This window comes from Coenobita brevimanus, chromosome 22 (genome assembly GCF_032717465.1).
Source record: "Coenobita brevimanus isolate Jiangsu-jjx chromosome 22, ASM3271746v2, whole genome shotgun sequence".
In the NCBI taxonomy this organism is placed as follows: Eukaryota; Metazoa; Arthropoda; class Malacostraca; order Decapoda; family Coenobitidae; genus Coenobita; species Coenobita brevimanus.
The window spans coordinates 37,819,604-37,837,010 of record NC_136975.1 but is presented as its reverse complement, the minus strand read 5'-3'; the positions used below and the strand labels follow the sequence as shown (position 1 = coordinate 37,837,010).

At 39.9% G+C, this 17,407-nt stretch overlaps 1 protein-coding gene across 1 annotated transcript in view; it reads left to right on the top strand.

The window, feature by feature from the left end:
- Nucleotides 1-17,407, top strand: part of LOC145392518 (uncharacterized) — a 303,717-nt gene that overhangs the window by 246,011 nt on the left and 40,299 nt on the right. The window contains exon 19 of the mRNA XM_080266913.1: nt 13,668-13,832. Within this exon, the coding sequence (XP_080123039.1) occupies nt 13,668-13,832 (165 nt within the window). The remainder of the gene's footprint in view (nt 1-13,667; nt 13,833-17,407) is intronic.

Below are 17,407 nucleotides of genomic sequence, written 5' to 3'. Positions count from 1 at the left end.
AGAAGGTTTATTTAATGTTATAACTCACAAATACAGTACTCCTGAGCAAAACTTCAACACACAAATACTATACATAAACACAAGGAAACATTCCGACGCCGATCATAGGTAATAAATTAGGTTAACTGGTACCAGTGCTTTAACTTACAAGTACATACCAGAACAGTACATATTTAACTTAGAAATGCAGTACTGTGATATCGAATGATTTCAGTACATAATCTGTTAGGAATGGCTGGAAAAAAAAAATGTTATGAATACATTTTCACCTTTTTGATATATGTTTATGGTAGTTTCGAGTTATTTTTTACATTATCGTTGTGCCCATGCTTGGAAAAGGGAGCGAAAGAGTTGAATTTTCAGTCCTAAATGAGAAAACTGCACGTCCTCCAAGGCTAGACTCTGCCACGGGAGAATAAAGTGGAGGGTCAGTCCGATTAGCAATAAGGAAGTTGTGTCACAACTTCCAGCTCCCACACCACGAGAATGGCTAAAAATAGAATCGTAATGCAGTTTCAGAACTAACAATAAGTCTAATTATTACGAATACAGATACAAAGCAGAAATAAATACGTTTACAGACAGGGAAAACGTATTTCTTCCGTCATAACATGTTCATCTTTCTCAATCATTTTACGTTCATCTTTATCATTTTACCTTGTTATTTTCGCAATATATATTGCTGTCTCTTAAACAGGGTGGTTGTTTGTGTTTTGCAAGGGAGGAAAAAGGTTGTATTTTCTGTCTGGGTCGAGATAATGGGTGTAACTATGTGTGGTTAGGCATGGCCACGAGCGAAAAAATCGTACATCCACTCATCACGATAGCCAGTGGTGAACTGACAGATGATACATGAGACAGTGAAGTCAAGGTCATGTCCCAGATTTTCGTTCACTTCCCGAAAGTTTTCACAGTTTTCTACAAGTTGCAAACCATTACAGCAAACCTGAGCAAATAGGTAAAGATACCAAGACAAAAATGTATTTTTCTCTTATTATAAGTCTTTAACGAACAAACAAAAAAAAGGCAATATTCCGACGCCGATCATGGGTAATCATATAAATCAGGTTAACTGGTTACAAGGCTTTATTTAATGCTTTAATTGCTTACAAGTACATACCAGAACAGTAAATATTTAACTTACAAATACAGTACTGTAGAAAAGCAGTACAGTAAGAGTTTAACGAACAAACAAAAAAGGCAATATTCCGACGCCGATCATGGGTAATCATATAATTCGGGTTATCTGGTTACAAGGCTTTATTTAATGATTTAACTTTATTTAAGTGCTTACAAGTACAGTACATACGAGAACAGTAAATATTTAACTTACAAATACTGAACAGCACTGTGGAAAAAACGAACAAATAAAAAATGCAATATTCTGACGCCTATCAGGTAAACTGGTTATAAGACTTTATTTCTTGCTTTAACGTTATTTAATAGTACTTTAAGTTGCACATAAACTTACCAGAACAGTACAGTACTGTAAATATTTAACTTACAAATACTGTGCTACTGTACTCGGGCATGTCTCACTCACTGAATAATTTCCCGCCTAGATCGTCACGTAATCAAAACAAACCGCGCGCTGCGGTGACGTTCGAGGATTTGATCTTTCAAAGGCCTCTCCTGAGTTAATTTGTAGTTTTCATAATAGTTTTTTAATCTTACGTTGTCTTATATGTATCCCAGCCCTTACCGTGTATAATTGCGAGCGCGTTCCGTGAGATCGTGTTCCGTGCGAGTTACCTGTATATATATATATATATATATATATACACACACACACACACACACACACACACACACACACACACACCCACACACACTGCAAATTGACTTAGGACCTGCACACAGAATTGCTATGAGAGAATTGTTTGTCATTGCCTTGTGTTTCCACCTCTACTAAGTGAATTTTTTGGGCAAGAAGTAACTGGCAACTCCTCTGATGTTGGCGAGAGGTGGTGAAACACTCAGCATGTCAGTGCTTGCCCAGAAGCAAATGTGGGAGTATGTGTTCCCGTCGCTCTGAGCTTGCATCTCGCTTATTTTTCACATGCATTACTGTTTGCCCTGTTATTTTCCTAAAGTTGAGTTGTCATGCCTGGAAAGTACTGCTCAAGGGATGAGAGGGTCCGTATCATTGCTTGGAGGCAGGATGATGTCCCTATCAACACAATTTGTGAATGTACTGGACGCACAAAGTCAACCATCATGAAGATTCTTGTTGCAGCACGCAGCCTGCCACCTGATGTCGCACCAGAGCACAAGCATGGCAGTGGAAAGAAGAGATCGACTTCCAGAGGTACAGATACGCTTCTGAAGAGGGAAGTAATCAAGAATTTTTGACTGACAGCAGCAGAATTGAAGAGAATGCATCCCTAGCTGTTACAAGACGTCTCAATTCAAACTATCCAACACCGCATGCAGAAGGAGCTGGGTTTGCCAAGCTGCACCACAGCCAAGAAACCGCATCTCACTGACTGCTTGAAGAAGCAGTGCATTCAATTTGCCAAGAAGTATGCTCACTTGACATCGGATGTGAGTGGAGAAAAGTTATGTTTTCTGATGAAAGCACATTTAAAGTGTTCCAGGTGCATTCTGCCAGGGTTGGTCACCCTGCCTCTCTTAGTCGATATGACCCTGCTTGCATGGTGCTGACTGTTAAGCACCCACAATCAGTAATGGTATGGGGGTGTTTCTCAGGTGAAATGGGAAGGGGAGGCCTCTGCTTTCTTCCTAAGAACTTGATGATGAATGGTGGCTGGTACATTCAAGTACTGAAAGATCATTAGTTAAACTTTTTTGCTATTCATGGGTGCGAATTTTTCATGGACGATTCAGCTCCGTGTCACAAGTTAAGAAAGGTGACAAAATGGCTTCAGGATAATCGGATTGAGGTCCTCGACTGACCTGGCAGCAGTCCGGATCTAAATCCGATAGAAAACTGTTGGGCAAAGATGAAGAAAATCATGGCAGAGAAGAAGACACTCAGTCTAGACAACCTTAAGACTGAACTGACATATGTTTGGTACAAAGAAATGTCCTTAGATTACTTTAGAGATCTAAGTGATTCCATGCCAAAACACATCCAACTGGTCCTGAAAAACAAGGGAAATATCTATCTATCTATCTATCTATCTATTGCCAGGCGCCTCAATCCTGTTCGGGGTGGCCACAAACAAATCGCCTCCACATCACCCTGTCCCCCACCATTTCACTGCCCTGCTCCCAACTCACACACCTCCTCTCTCATATACCTCTCCACTCCATCCCTCCATCTCATCCTCGGCCTCCCCCTCCCTCTCCCCCCCTCCACCTCACTCACATACACTCTCTTCGTCAGTCTTTCACCCTCCGTCCTCTCCACATGGCCAAACTACCTCAGTGTATTCCTCCTAACGCTTCCTATCACATCCACATCCACACCACAACGCCCCTTTATATCCTCATTTTTCAGCCTATCTCTCCATGTGACTCCACAGGCTCCTTTTAAATAACTCATTTCCACTGCTCTCACTCTTGCCTTGTGTCCTTCCAACAACGTCCAACCTTCACTTCCATACGTTAGAGTTGGTGTCACAATACTGTTATGTAGTAACTTTTTCACTTCCATGCTCACTTACCTGTTTCTTATCACTGCCTTCAAGGAACCAGCAACCTTTCTTTCCTGCTGTACCCTTTCAAGCACTTCACCCTTCAAACCTTCATCCTTACTCATCACACTACCCAAGTACTTAAACATACTCACATTTTCCAATTCCTCACCATCCAACCTCGCTGTACATTCACTGACTACACCTTTCTCAAAGACCATCACTTTACTCTTCCCTACATTCACCTTTAGATTCTGTTTCTTACACACTCTCCCAAACTCATCAACCAAGCCTTGCAACTCCCTTTCGTCTTCACTCAACAACAGAGTATCATCTGCAAACAACAGTACAGGGAGTTTCCAAACAACTACTCTTTCTCATTAGGGCCACTCCAACATCCACTACCCTACCTTGTACCTCTTTTAGTACCCCATCCATATACAGATTGAACAACCATGGAGACATGACACATCCCTGTTTCAGCCCAACCTTCAAAGAGAAAAATTAACTCAGTTCACCATCCACACACACTGCAGCCTTAGCACCATCATACATAGTCTTCACAGCATTCAACAGCTTCCCATCTACTACATATATTCTTAATGCTTTCCACAATGCTTGTCAATCCACTCTGTCATATACTTTCTCCAAATCCATGAAAGCTGCATGCTACTTCTTTCCCTTCTGTAGAAACTTTTCCACTAAAGATCTAATAATGAATATCTGATCTATACAGCCTCTTCCCTTCTTAAAGCCTCCCTGTTCTTCTCCAACTAATTCCTCTGTTCTTTCTCTAACTCTGTCAATAAGTATCCTACCATACACTTATTATACTAAGAAGACAAATGCCCCTATGATTACCACACACTTCTTTTTCCCCTTTTCCTTTGTACAAGGGAATAATTATACCTGACTTCCAATCCTCCGGGACTCTACCTTCCTCCCAGGCCAATCTGCACATCTTCCACATCCATTCTACTACTATTTCTCCCCCATGCTTCAGCATTTCACCACACACTCCATCAATTCCTCGGGCTTTCCCCAATTTAACTTTCTTCAATGCTTCCACAACTTCTATCCTACTGATTTCTTCCTGTCTTCTCACCTCCCTTCTTCTCCCAGCCATTCCCCAGCCACTTATACTCGCATTACTTCCATCCTGCATGTTCAACAATTCCTTAAAGCATTCTCTTCATCTGCTCACATTTTCTCCCTTCTACACAAGTAATCCACCATTTTTATCTTTCACTCCTCTGCTAACTTCACTTCCACCTTGTCTTACTCCCTTCACCTCATTCCAGAACATTTTCTTACAGTCCCTCCACTTTACACTCAAATTCCATCCAAATTCCTCATCCACTCTCTTCTTACTCTCTCTTGCTAATCTTTCACCTCTCTCTTTTTTTCTACATATAACTCTCTTTTCTGCCTCTCAACTTCTTCCATGCCCTTATTTCTCATTGATTTATTGTATGCTTTCTTCTTTTTTGCCACAGCCTGTCTCACCTCTTCATTCCACCACGCTGTTCCTTGCACCCCCCTTCGTCTTCTCTTCATCCCACACACCACATCACATGCTGCACATATTTGTTCTGTGAATATCCTGCACACACCTTGCACATCCCCCATCTGCTCCAATTCATATTTGCCCAATCATTCCTCCACTTCTCTCTTATATTCTGCCTTTTTCTCATCCTCTTGTAACCTTTTCACTCTCCTTGCAAATACTCCTTCTTCCTGTCTTTCCCTTCTTCTATTTCTCCATCTTATTTGGATCTTTATTCTGGCCACCACCAAGTAGTGGTCAGAAAGTCCACTCCCCCAACCTGTATAAGCTCTTGCATCCATTACACATCTTCGCATCCTTTCATCCACACACACATAATCAATCATTGCCTTCTTTTCATTCAGTTCACCACCCACCCTTCTCATCACTCGCCATGTATACCTGTGGCTCATTTTTTGCCTGAAGAGGGAATTGGCTATCACCAACCCCCTCCCGGCACAAATGTCCACTAATGCACTGCCATTCTCATCTGTATCAACAGGCACACCCCACTCACCAACTATTACATCCACCTTCACATTCCCTACTTTACCATTCATATCACCGATCAAAAATACTCTCTCTTTCCTTCCAAACTTGTCCATGCACTTCCACATTTGTCCAGAACTCTTCTCTCAAGGGAAATGCAATTTCATATTAATGAATGGCATTTCATGAACAAACATTGTGATATACTCTTATTTCTGTGTTTTTTAATACCTTGTGGGGGGAGGTCCTAAGTCAATTTGCAGTAGCCATATATACATATATATATATATATATATATATATATATATATATATATATATATTATATATATATATATATATATATATATATATATATATATATATATATATATATATATATATATATATATATTCAATCATTCATTCTTCATCTAATCCAGTGTTGCCCCATGAGGAGTGTAGGAGTCAAGGGTAAACAAGGTGGTCCTGACATTTTAAATGAGAGTGGCTAGCCTACTCATCCCTCTATATATATATATATATATATATATATATATATACAGTCATCCCTTAACATCTTCGTTTTTAACTTACCCGGTTTTGAATATCCACGGGTGGATATAACATGAACGGTTTTAAATATCCACAGGTGGATATAGTACCGGGGTTGGATTTACTATTTTATCCCACTGAACTCTGCTGATACTGTTCACTGCAAATGTAACATTATCTCAGGCACAGTTCATGGCTGTTTTAGTGAGGGCATTATCCAGTGAAGCAAATATAACACTCTTCCTTTTGGCCACTTCATTTATTTATGCCATTAATTCATCAGGGGAAAAGGTAGGACTGGCTGGGAGTATTTCTTTTCTTCCATGTACCCTCAATGAGCTGGTCTGAACCAGTTTTGCTGCCCCCCCGCCCTCTTCCTCGTACCCCTCGATGAGCTGGTCTAAACCGGTTTGGTGCCCTCCCTCCCCTTCTTTCGTAAGTAATATGTAGCAGTACACACTCAAATCGCACTGAAATCATACCAGAGTGGCTGAAAGTGTTATTTTATATATTGAATTACTGTGATCAAATAAAAGTGATTTAGTGATATTTTTGCCATAATCAGAGAAGTCATGATGCTAAACACATTAGCTAACAAACATTTTTGCAGTTGCAAACTGTGCAGCAATGCTATGAGATGACTCATGACATTATATCAGTAAGCTTTATAAAAGTAAGTGGTAATAAAAGTCATTCATGAAGTTTGATGAAGTTTGTAATGATTTTCCTCACATCGTTACTGTTTCTACTGTTTTGCTGAAGTCTAACGTAAACGAAGGAATATCGTAACAAAATTATGGGAGACTGGCTAGAAGTGTTTTATTATTATTGCATTTATTGTGATGAGGTAACGTGGCTGTAACCCTAAAAAATATTGTGGTTTGGTGGATGTTTCCACCTCCCTGGGCTATATCTTGCATCAGACAGTCAAAACACACCTTGTATTCTCTCAAATCGTTCTCTGTGCTTGGAGTGCCTACAGACATACAGTTTGTTGCAAACAATAATAGAAAGATTGACGTTTCTCTGACAAAAATTGTAGCTCTCAAGATTAAAGAAAAGAAGGTTAAAACACGAGATGAAAACACACAATTTTTTTCCTATTTCTCCGCAGTGATCACAGTCAGTACGTTGTCATCACAGCCACTACAGCCAAAGGGTTAAGGGGGGTCCAGGGGCGTTTTTAAGGGGGGACAGCAGTTATCCACAGATTTTTTACATTCGCAGGTGTCTCTGTTACCTAACCCCCGTGGATGTTAAGGGAGCACTGTATATGTATATATATATATATATATATATATATATATACATGTACAGTACATCCCCCTAGTACGTGCCTATATGGGCGGCAGAGGACGTTGTGTTCTAGGAATTCGCGTACTGTGAATACATAAACTTATGGGAAAATTACATATGGGCGGCACCCCCCTTCATGGGTAACCCTTGAGACGCCTTTCAAACCCAAGTATTGTACTATACAGGGAAACTGTCTAAGACATATTACCTAAGATAAGGTAAACCTACAAGATCATGGTTTTACTGGGTAAATCATTGGTGGTAGGTGGTGGCGACCATCATCCATTCACTTGATGTAGTGCTGCCTACTTCTTCCTTAGCCTTTATCATTCTTTTTCTGAGCCTGCCCTCCTCTCTTCCTATATCTCCCATCTTTCCTGTCACTTCTTATTGCTCTTCGGCTTTGCATTGAGTGACAAGCCAAATGGTTTCCTGTCAGCCGAGAAACCATTTACAACGCTGGGTGGTAACCATGTAACCAACCCATATGTGCTCCCTACATGTCAGCAAGTGGGTTGGTGGAGGGTTAGTGCCCCTCCCCATAAAACCAATAACTCAAAGTCAAATGGCCACCCCTTACGGGATTATGGTGTTTGGCAATAGATAGATAGATGGATAGACCTTTACCTGTTATCGCTTCTTGGGGGGTCAGTGTCGCATACTCGGGGTAACGCCGGATTTGGGCCACTCTTCGCTGCCCGTCTCGCTTACAAGGAGTTCAATTCACCAACTAATAAAAAATACACTAAAATTAAAAAAAAAAATAGGTCCTAGCATACAAGGGGGATCGCTTACTCGGAATTCGCATACTGTGGGGATGTACTGTATATATACAGTATATATATATATATATATATATATATATTCCTTCAGTCTTTCCTTGTCCTTCTGTCTACAGGTGACTTTACACTCCCTCTTCCATCTTTCTTTCCTTGTCCTTCTGTCTACAGGTGACTTTACACTCCCTCTTCCATCTTTCTTTCCTTCATTCTTTTCTCTTCCTTCTGCCTGTGGGTGACTCTACACTGAGTGACAAGCCAAATGGTTTCCTGTACACCAGGAAACCATTTACTACGCTGGGTGTTAGCCATACAACCAAATTTTGGCACCTGGTGGTTTAGTGGGTAATTATTGCGCTCCAATCGGATTGAACCAAAGCAGGTTTATATCCAAGTGGTGGATGGGGTTGATTGCTTGTGTAATGCCACTCAGGGATGAGTGAGGTTGATCACTCTCATCTTAAATGTCAGGACCAACTGCCTAGCCCTGGGCTCCTACTCTCCTCATGAGGCAACGTAGGATTGGATGATGGATGGATGGATATACATATATATATATAGGATATATATATATATATATATATATATATATATATATATATATATATATGTATATGAGGCCATGCATGCGAGTTTATACCAAGCGACATTTTTATTAAAAAGCCAGAAATCGTGTTTAAAGTTTGCGAATATTGAAACGATCATAACTCCATTGCTTTTAAAGCTAGAGACTTCATTCAAATACCAAAATGAAGGGTAAAGTATGCCGAATATGCCAATGTTGTTAGTCATTGAAAATAATATACACAAAGATACAAAATTATATATTTTTTCGAAATGCTGAAAATTGGCGAGTTTTAATATACAACTTCAACGAATTATAACTCTGTTATTAATAATACTAGAGACTCCATTAAAAGACCATAGTAAAGAGGAAAGGATGCAGATTATGCATATATAAACAGATTTCGGATTAACCAATTAGTGCAGAAGAAAACACGTGTTTTACAAGTGTGACAGAATTTTCACTCAAAGCTCATGGTCACAAAATCATTCAGTACATAGTTGTTAATGGACATAAAGACATCAAATTACAGCATAATATAGTGCACAGAAAAAAAGCAGGGAAAAGTCACTTGGAGTAGCTTTTGTCTGCGGAGAATGACGCGCGAGGCCAAACTGGGCCTTCGCAGTACCACCAACAGCATGCGCTGGAAACGCTGAAAATAGCACATAGCCACAAGAGTTTATGGGTTAATGAGAAACAATAGTGACATTATTTAATATGTGAGAGCATTGGCAAGATTTAATAATCTGGTACATAAAGTAAAATTATATTCATAATGATTGTTAGATGCTAACAATAGCTAATAATGTATACCAAGTGGATTGACGGTGACTCACTGCATCTGTGTCGCTTGGTACAAACTCGCCCGTGCTGGTGGTCTGTCACCCACCCTCACCTCACAAATCAATTTCAGTGTTGTATTTTGGAGGACTTTCAACCTTATGTCTAGTGCAAAATTGTACCAAGCGACATGCCTGGGATATAAAAGAAGGGTCAAAATAGTGATATAACATGAAAACGCATGATCAGCTTGGGTGGCGCTTGGTACAGACTCACACTCGTGGCCATATATATATATATATATATATATATATATATATGATTATGTGAAGCTACAGCATGTAGTGAATGTTTTTGGCATATCCGATAGAGCCAGGATTCTGGGGGCTTGAATGATGAGTGAATGGAAGCGTGGCCCATTGGATTGGGCAATTTTGGGCTGTCTGGACATTGCTACTCCTCACCTGCCCTTGGTGGGAAGGGAGGTCCGAATGATGATGATGATATATATATAATCATCAATTATCATCATCATCATCATCCGGACCTCCTTTCCCACCCTAGGGCAGGGTAAGGAGTAGCAATGTCCAGACAGCCCAAATTTCCCCAGTCCAGTGGGCCATGCATCCATTCACTCATCATGCAATCCCCTGGAATTCTGGCTGTATCAGATACGCCAAAAACTTTCACCACGTTGTGTAGCTTCACATAAATGTATCTGGTAGAGTCAATCCGGATGCTGCCACGTTAAAAGGGGTGCCAAATCCCTGATGATGCACTTCTTACAACATTCATCCAGCCAGTTCGATCTCTTGTCAGTTACCTAGCCTCACCGACTTCCAAACCTCTCTTCCTCACACACTCATCCACTATGTCCCTCCACCTTCTCCTTGGCCTACCTTGCCTCCTCCCTCCTTCAGATTCGCTCAGATATACCTTTTTCACCAGTCTGTTGTTATCCATTCTCTTCACATGGTCATACCATCTCAGTACACTCTCTTCAATTCTTGTTTCTACAGACTTCCCCACTCCACATCTTTCACGAATCACAATATTTCAGATCCTCTCCACCCTCTGAACTCCATATACGTTCCTTAGCAGTCCTCTCCACTGCTCTTACTTTTGACTTTTCATTTTCGTGCGACACCATAGTCTGACATCCATACAGACTATATATGTATATATATACATACAGTACTGTATATATATATACAGTACATCCCAACAGTACGCGAGTTCCGAGTACGCCATCCCCCCTGTACGTGAGGACCTTTTTTTTTTTTTTATTAGTACGCGAATTAAACTCCTTGTAAGTGAGACGGGCAATGAAGAGCGGCCCACATCTGGGGTCACCCCGAGTACGCAACATTGCCCCCCCAAGAAGCGATAACAGGTAAAGGTCTGTCTATCTATCTATCTATCTATTCCCAGACGCCATAATCCAGTAAGGGGTGGCCATTTGACTTCGAGTTATTTGTTTTATGGGGAGGGGAACTAACCCTCCACCAACCCATTTGTTGACACGTAGGGAGCACGAATGGGTTGGTTATATGGTTACCACCCAGCGTTGTAAATGGTTTCTTGGCTTACAGGAAACCATGTGGCTTGTCACTCAATGTAAAGCCACCTGTAAAGGAAAGAAAAGCAATAAGAAGTGACAAGACAGATGGGTAGGAAGAGAGGAGGACAGGCACAGAAAAAGAATGATAGAGGCTAAGGAAGAAGTAGGCAGCACTACATCAAGTGAGTGGATGATGGTTGCCAGCACATACCACCAATGATTTACCTTGTAAAGCAATGATCTTGTAGGTTTACTTTATTTTAGGTAATATGTCTTAGATAGTTTCCATGCATAGTACAATACTTAGGTCTGAAAGGAGTCTCAAGGGTTGCCCATGAAGGGGGGTGCCTCCCATATTTAATTTTTCCCATAAGTTTATGCATTCACAGTATGCAAATTCCTAGTACGCGACATCCTCTGCCGCCCATATAGTCGCGTACTAGGGGGATGTACTGTATATATATATATATATATATATATATATATATACAGTAGAACCTCTTTAGTCCGGACCCCTTTAATCTGGATTTCTGTTAATCCGGACAAAATTTAAAAATAATAAGCTCCAAAAATATGTTGAAAGTATTTCTAAAGTCATTTTCAGTATCGGCGCGGAAAGCGATCGTCATTCGTTTAGTCTCGGATCACGCTAGGTCGCAACATGGGCGCCTATTTAAACACACGCTAGCATTCGTTCCATCAACTAGTTCACCAGCCATTTATATTTTTACGCTGTATTTCAAAAGTTAATCCTCCTTACCATGCCCCTTAATGCAAGTGTAGCTTCTGTAAGGAATAAAGATGTTAAAAGGAGGAGTTCTTACAAAAAAATGGGTCAGAATATTCTGCAGTGTTTAGATATTACTGTAGGTTATTTTTTGTACTTGAATGTGCTTTACTTGTACATCAAACATTAGCTTCTTGCCCATATGGGTGTTATCAATATGCCAAAGATGACAATGTATTTTTTGCCTACATAAGTTTTATTTTTATTCCAAATATTACAGTTAATTAATTAATTTATTTTTTTGCCTACACGGGCCTTAGTCACTGACTACAATTTAAAATGTAGGCTAGTTTCTTGTCATGGCCTTACCTGTAAATTATGCAATACAAAACTATTGTACATGATTAGTTTTGTTATTTTAGTACCGGTATCCTTTCATCTTTTGCAGTTACGTAGGGTTGACATATGCCATATATGTTAATAATTAACAAACATACCATATGTTGATAGAATTTGGTATGAACTGGAGATTACCCTGATGGTCCGGACAATCTGCTAATTCGGACAACCCTTCCCCCCATATAGTCCGAATGAGAGAGGTTCTACTGTATATATATATATATATATATATATATATATATATATATATATATATGTATATATATAAATTCTGTTTAATCATGGTGGGATCCTGTGATATTCAGTAGTGCCACCACCACCATCAGTATCAAACAGGCACAGTGATCTACAGTATAAGGAGAATGTCATAATATTAACTGGGGATTGTCATAGAAGTGCGTAAATTTCCGTGATTGGTAATAATGTGGAGATATTTAGCACCATTGTTGGAGAACAGGAAGACTCATGACCTCAGGGAATAGACTGCATAACCTGTCTCCAATATTGGATCAAAGGAGAGAGAGAGAGAATTTTCTTCAGCAACATTCTGGTAATCTTTCTTTAGGATACAGTTCACCTACCACTCTTACTATGAGAAAACAGTGGTAGATGAACTCATAGCACAGTAAGGTCTCATAGCAGGGCTAGGAAATGGCACACAAAACCTTAAGTTGATGAGCAAACAGAATAAAGAATTTGACCCACACTTTATAACTGTTGAACAAATACAGGTAAGGTAAAGAGCAGAGAAAATGTCTCATTATGCTATATTGCTTTTGATTCCACAGTTCAGGTTAAAAATTTGAACGGCCTGACAACGGAGGACCCCTCCTGCCATGGCAATATTTTTTGCAGGTGCTGTAATATCAAAGATTGCATTCTGACTCACTCTTCCTTTCTGTGGTACATATTCATATTGTTGGGGAGCTCTAGAAACTCAAAATGGCAAGTTGCTGTGTGTTGATCTGCAGCATTGGCCTGGTTTGGGCCAGAGTGAAACTTTGCTCTGGCTCCATGAAAACATTAGGGGTAGTTTCTGATATTATAATCATGCACCACACTCCAAGACTTATGGCAGCTTTGAAATTGTTCTATTGACTATTATGCATGTGTGGTGGATAGAAGCAGTTTTGCCATATGTACATACCCACCATCCCAACTTTGTAACACAGGAAACTCGTTTCTTGACTTCTGAAAAAACCTTATATTTCTTTCTGTCTGTCTATAACCAAACATCTTAATCCCATGAGTGGCCACAAACATATCACATTCTTGTCATCCTGTTCTCTGCCATGAGGTTGCCCTTCCTCCAACTCACACCCCCTCTCTCATATACCTGTATATCATTGCATCTGCAGTAAAAAAAAAAAAAAAAAATTATTTTATGCAGGATAACCGTTGGAAGAAGCGAGGACTGTCCGTGATACCAATGTTGTATCGGTTCGAGTACCCTGCCATGTTCCGGTATGGTCTTCAAGTCAGCATCTACGAGCATGATGGCACAGTGGCCATCTCTCATGGTGGTGTAGAGATGGGCCAGGGTATCAACACCAAGGTGAGATAACAGATGATAATAGCTATGGCATGATTGTGCTATAATAATAGTTAATAAGGCAACTTTATTCAAATCATTGTCAACAAGGACAGTTAGATAATGGAGCAGCTACAATTTTGGTGCAGTGATGTTGTACTTGTATGTATGGTAAATACAATACTTCTGACTGAAGGCAATGAGCAGTATAGCACAGTTGGATCTCAGTATTCATAGCACTGTATGTAACACTCATGCTGAGCAATTTGCACTGACCTTAAAAGTTTCAAGGATGCATGATGTTTACTACAATAGCAAATACACTTGCCAGAAACTGCTGAGATATAAACCTCATCTAGATATTATAGAAAAGTATACACCCTATCATCCCTTGTCAAATGAATGCAGTAACGCACTGGTTAACACAGGTGTATTTTCTCTACTTATGTGTCAATTAGAGGAAGTATGCTTGTGATAACCAAGTACATGTAACCTGAATATGGTTTGTTGTAGACTAACTACAGTACTTTGAACCCCAGCCTGTCCCCTTGGCTGGTTTGCATCTGTGGTAGGTTTGCTTTGTTAGGACTTTTGTGAAAAGCTTGTACATGACAGGTAGAGTTCTAATTGGATGGTAGTTCTTTAGGCCTTTGGTGTCTTCTTTTTTTTTTTTTTTTTCTTTTTTTTTTTAAATAAATAATAATAAGCTCATTTTTCCAAGATCTGGGTACATCTCTGCCTTCTAAGCATTTCATATATAGCATTGCTAGTTCATTTACTGCAAAGTCACTTGCATCTTTATAAAGATCAGCAGTGATACCATTGCATCCTGGTGCTTTACCCCTTTTCCTTGCTCTCAAAGTGTTCTTTACTTCATTGATTGAAACACTAGGGATGACTGTGTCTAATGTTTCTGTAGCCTGAACTGACTCTTTGACTGCAATACTGCCACTGCAGAGTTTGGTATAAAATTCTTCTGCTGTTTTGATCACTTCATTTCTGTTGTTCAGTATTTCTCTGTGAGTCGCTAAGAGAGAATGTTTGGTTTCTTTGTTTATCCCCCCTCCCCTATTATTGTTTTTTTTTTTTTTCATTATAGTTTTCTTTAGTTCACCTGCCTCAGTGTGATCTCTTTTGTCCTTACAATCTTGTTCCTTCTCATCATTAGAGGTTCCTTTGTACTCTCTGAGAGCTTGCAGTTGTCTTGTGGTTTCCTGCCTCCATTTTCTAGAGCCACTTTGTTTACTATTCTCCTGAAGTTTTGGTTCATTTTTTCTCTGTCAGTATTGATTTCATCCTTCAACTTTGAGTGTTTATTCTGAATTGGCAAGCTAAATTCTGATGCCATCTCCCACAGATGCTATAGGATTTTGCTGCTTCCATTGGGTTAGTCTATCCATTTCTCCTCAGATCTGGTACTGAACTTCTTGGATTCTTACCATTCTGTGAGCACTTCCTACATGTACTTGGTTCAGTACAGTTACATTTTTAACTGTACTGGCATGTGATTTGTCAGTGAAGATGAAATTTAGTTCATTTTTGCTTCACCATTTGGTCCATTCCAGTCACAGTTCCTGCTTTGTTTCTTTCGAAAATATATGTTCATCACTCTCAAATTACAGTGCCCTCGCACAGTGAACAAGTTTATGGGCGACAGACAAGCTTGTTCACTGGGAATTTGTTCACTGTGAACAACATATCTTATAGGAAAAATAGCATATGAGCAGCACCGCTTACTCAAAGTTCACTTTTTGAGTCACAAAGATGTACTAAAGGGCACATTTCAAAGGCATGTAGTACAGATATGTAAAATATAAAACACGTGGTTATTTACCTTAAGTGGAGCAGATGGCATGCCTGATTGGCTTGCATACAGGTCGTTCCCGTCACCAGTCCCACCCTTATCACTTGACTGAACCACTTCCCCCTGTGCCTCTATCTCATTCACCTCTCCCATAAAACCTTCAAAGTCCAGAGATGTCACCACTGACATCACATCATCATTGTCTTCACCAAGAAGTGTAGCAGACAGTGTAGAGGTAACTGGCTCCTGTGGTTCTTGAGTTCAGTAGTAGCATGTGATGAGTGTTTGTTTTCGTATGTTGGCTTCCATATCGTGCCATACATTTTAATAACGAAAAGTGGTTTGTACTCCATGGAGCACTTCCTGTGTCCTTAGGTAGTTGGTTTCATTTACTTTGGTCTCTTCTTGCAGAACATCCACTGCCGCTAGAATTTTACGGATCTTCGACATAGGCAAATCTTTGTCCTCCATCGAATTCTGCTCAACACGGTTCTCAGATCTGGCCCCTTGTGCAATGTCTACCGGGGAGGGGGGGGTCGTTCAATATGGGAGACGGTTGTTATGGCCTACTCTTTTCCCAGATTTCATTCATTCAGAGATCAACTCGTTCATTATGGTTTTGTGAACCTGATCACCCCCTGCTCGTTTACTAGACGAATCGTTTACTATGAATACGTTCGCTGTGCGAGGACATTGTATTCCCTTCAGCAAATTCCACCAGCATGTCACCTCTTGCATTCCGAATACCCATACCAAAATGCCCTACTGCAGTCTCACCAACTCTTCAAGCCAACCTTTCCGTTAAAATCTCCCATCACAAATGTATACTGCATTTTGTGCTCATTTATGCATCCTCTGCATCTTCATAGAATTTTTCTAATTTCTCATTGTCATTAGCTAAGGTGCATAGACTTGGGTTAACATCATCTTGTATCTCTTTGTCAGTTTAAATTATTAGGCCTGCCACTCTCTCATTTATACTAAAGAATTCTTCAATGTTACCACCTAAGTATTAGTTAACTAGAAATCCTCCATCATGTTCCTTCTTTTCTTATTTGCCTCTGTAGCACAGTATCTGACCATCAGACAATTCTGTGAATGTCTCATCTGGTCTTCTGGTGAGGATATATGTAACCAAACAGATGTTTGTTGCTGATGCATATGTGTCGAACAAAGGTGTACTCCCTGAGTCAAACAGAGACCAGATGACTTCTTGTAAATTCTGCTGGAGTGGCAGTTGTGTGTGTAAACAGTGTAGTCATGACATTGGGCAACACACGCAAAGGAAACTCTCTACCTTTGCCCTGAAAGATTGTATGAGTTAGAGAGTTTCCTTTGCATATGTTGTCCAGTGTCATGACTACACTGTTTACACATAGAACTGCCACTCCAGCAGAATTTTCAAGATGTCAGCTGGCCTTTGTTTGACCCAAGGAGTACATCTTCGTCTGACCTAGATGCATCAGCAACAAACATCCATTTGCTTACCATTATGTGTATAAATTAACTTCGTTGTAAGTACTGGGCAGTAAAACACAGTACAGTACAGTATACATTAGCACCCCTCTGACTTGGATCCTGTATTACCTTGACAAAAACTCCAAGGGGGGACAAATTTGATTTATCTCAGATGAGTATGAGTTGTATGAAATAACCAGTGCATGACTCAAACATCCATGCTCCTGAATGCAGGTACAGTATGTGTTTACAGTTATTGATTATCTACTAATTATTATTATTATTATTATCCATTGATTTTCTGCTAATCATTATTATCAGTATATTATTATTATTA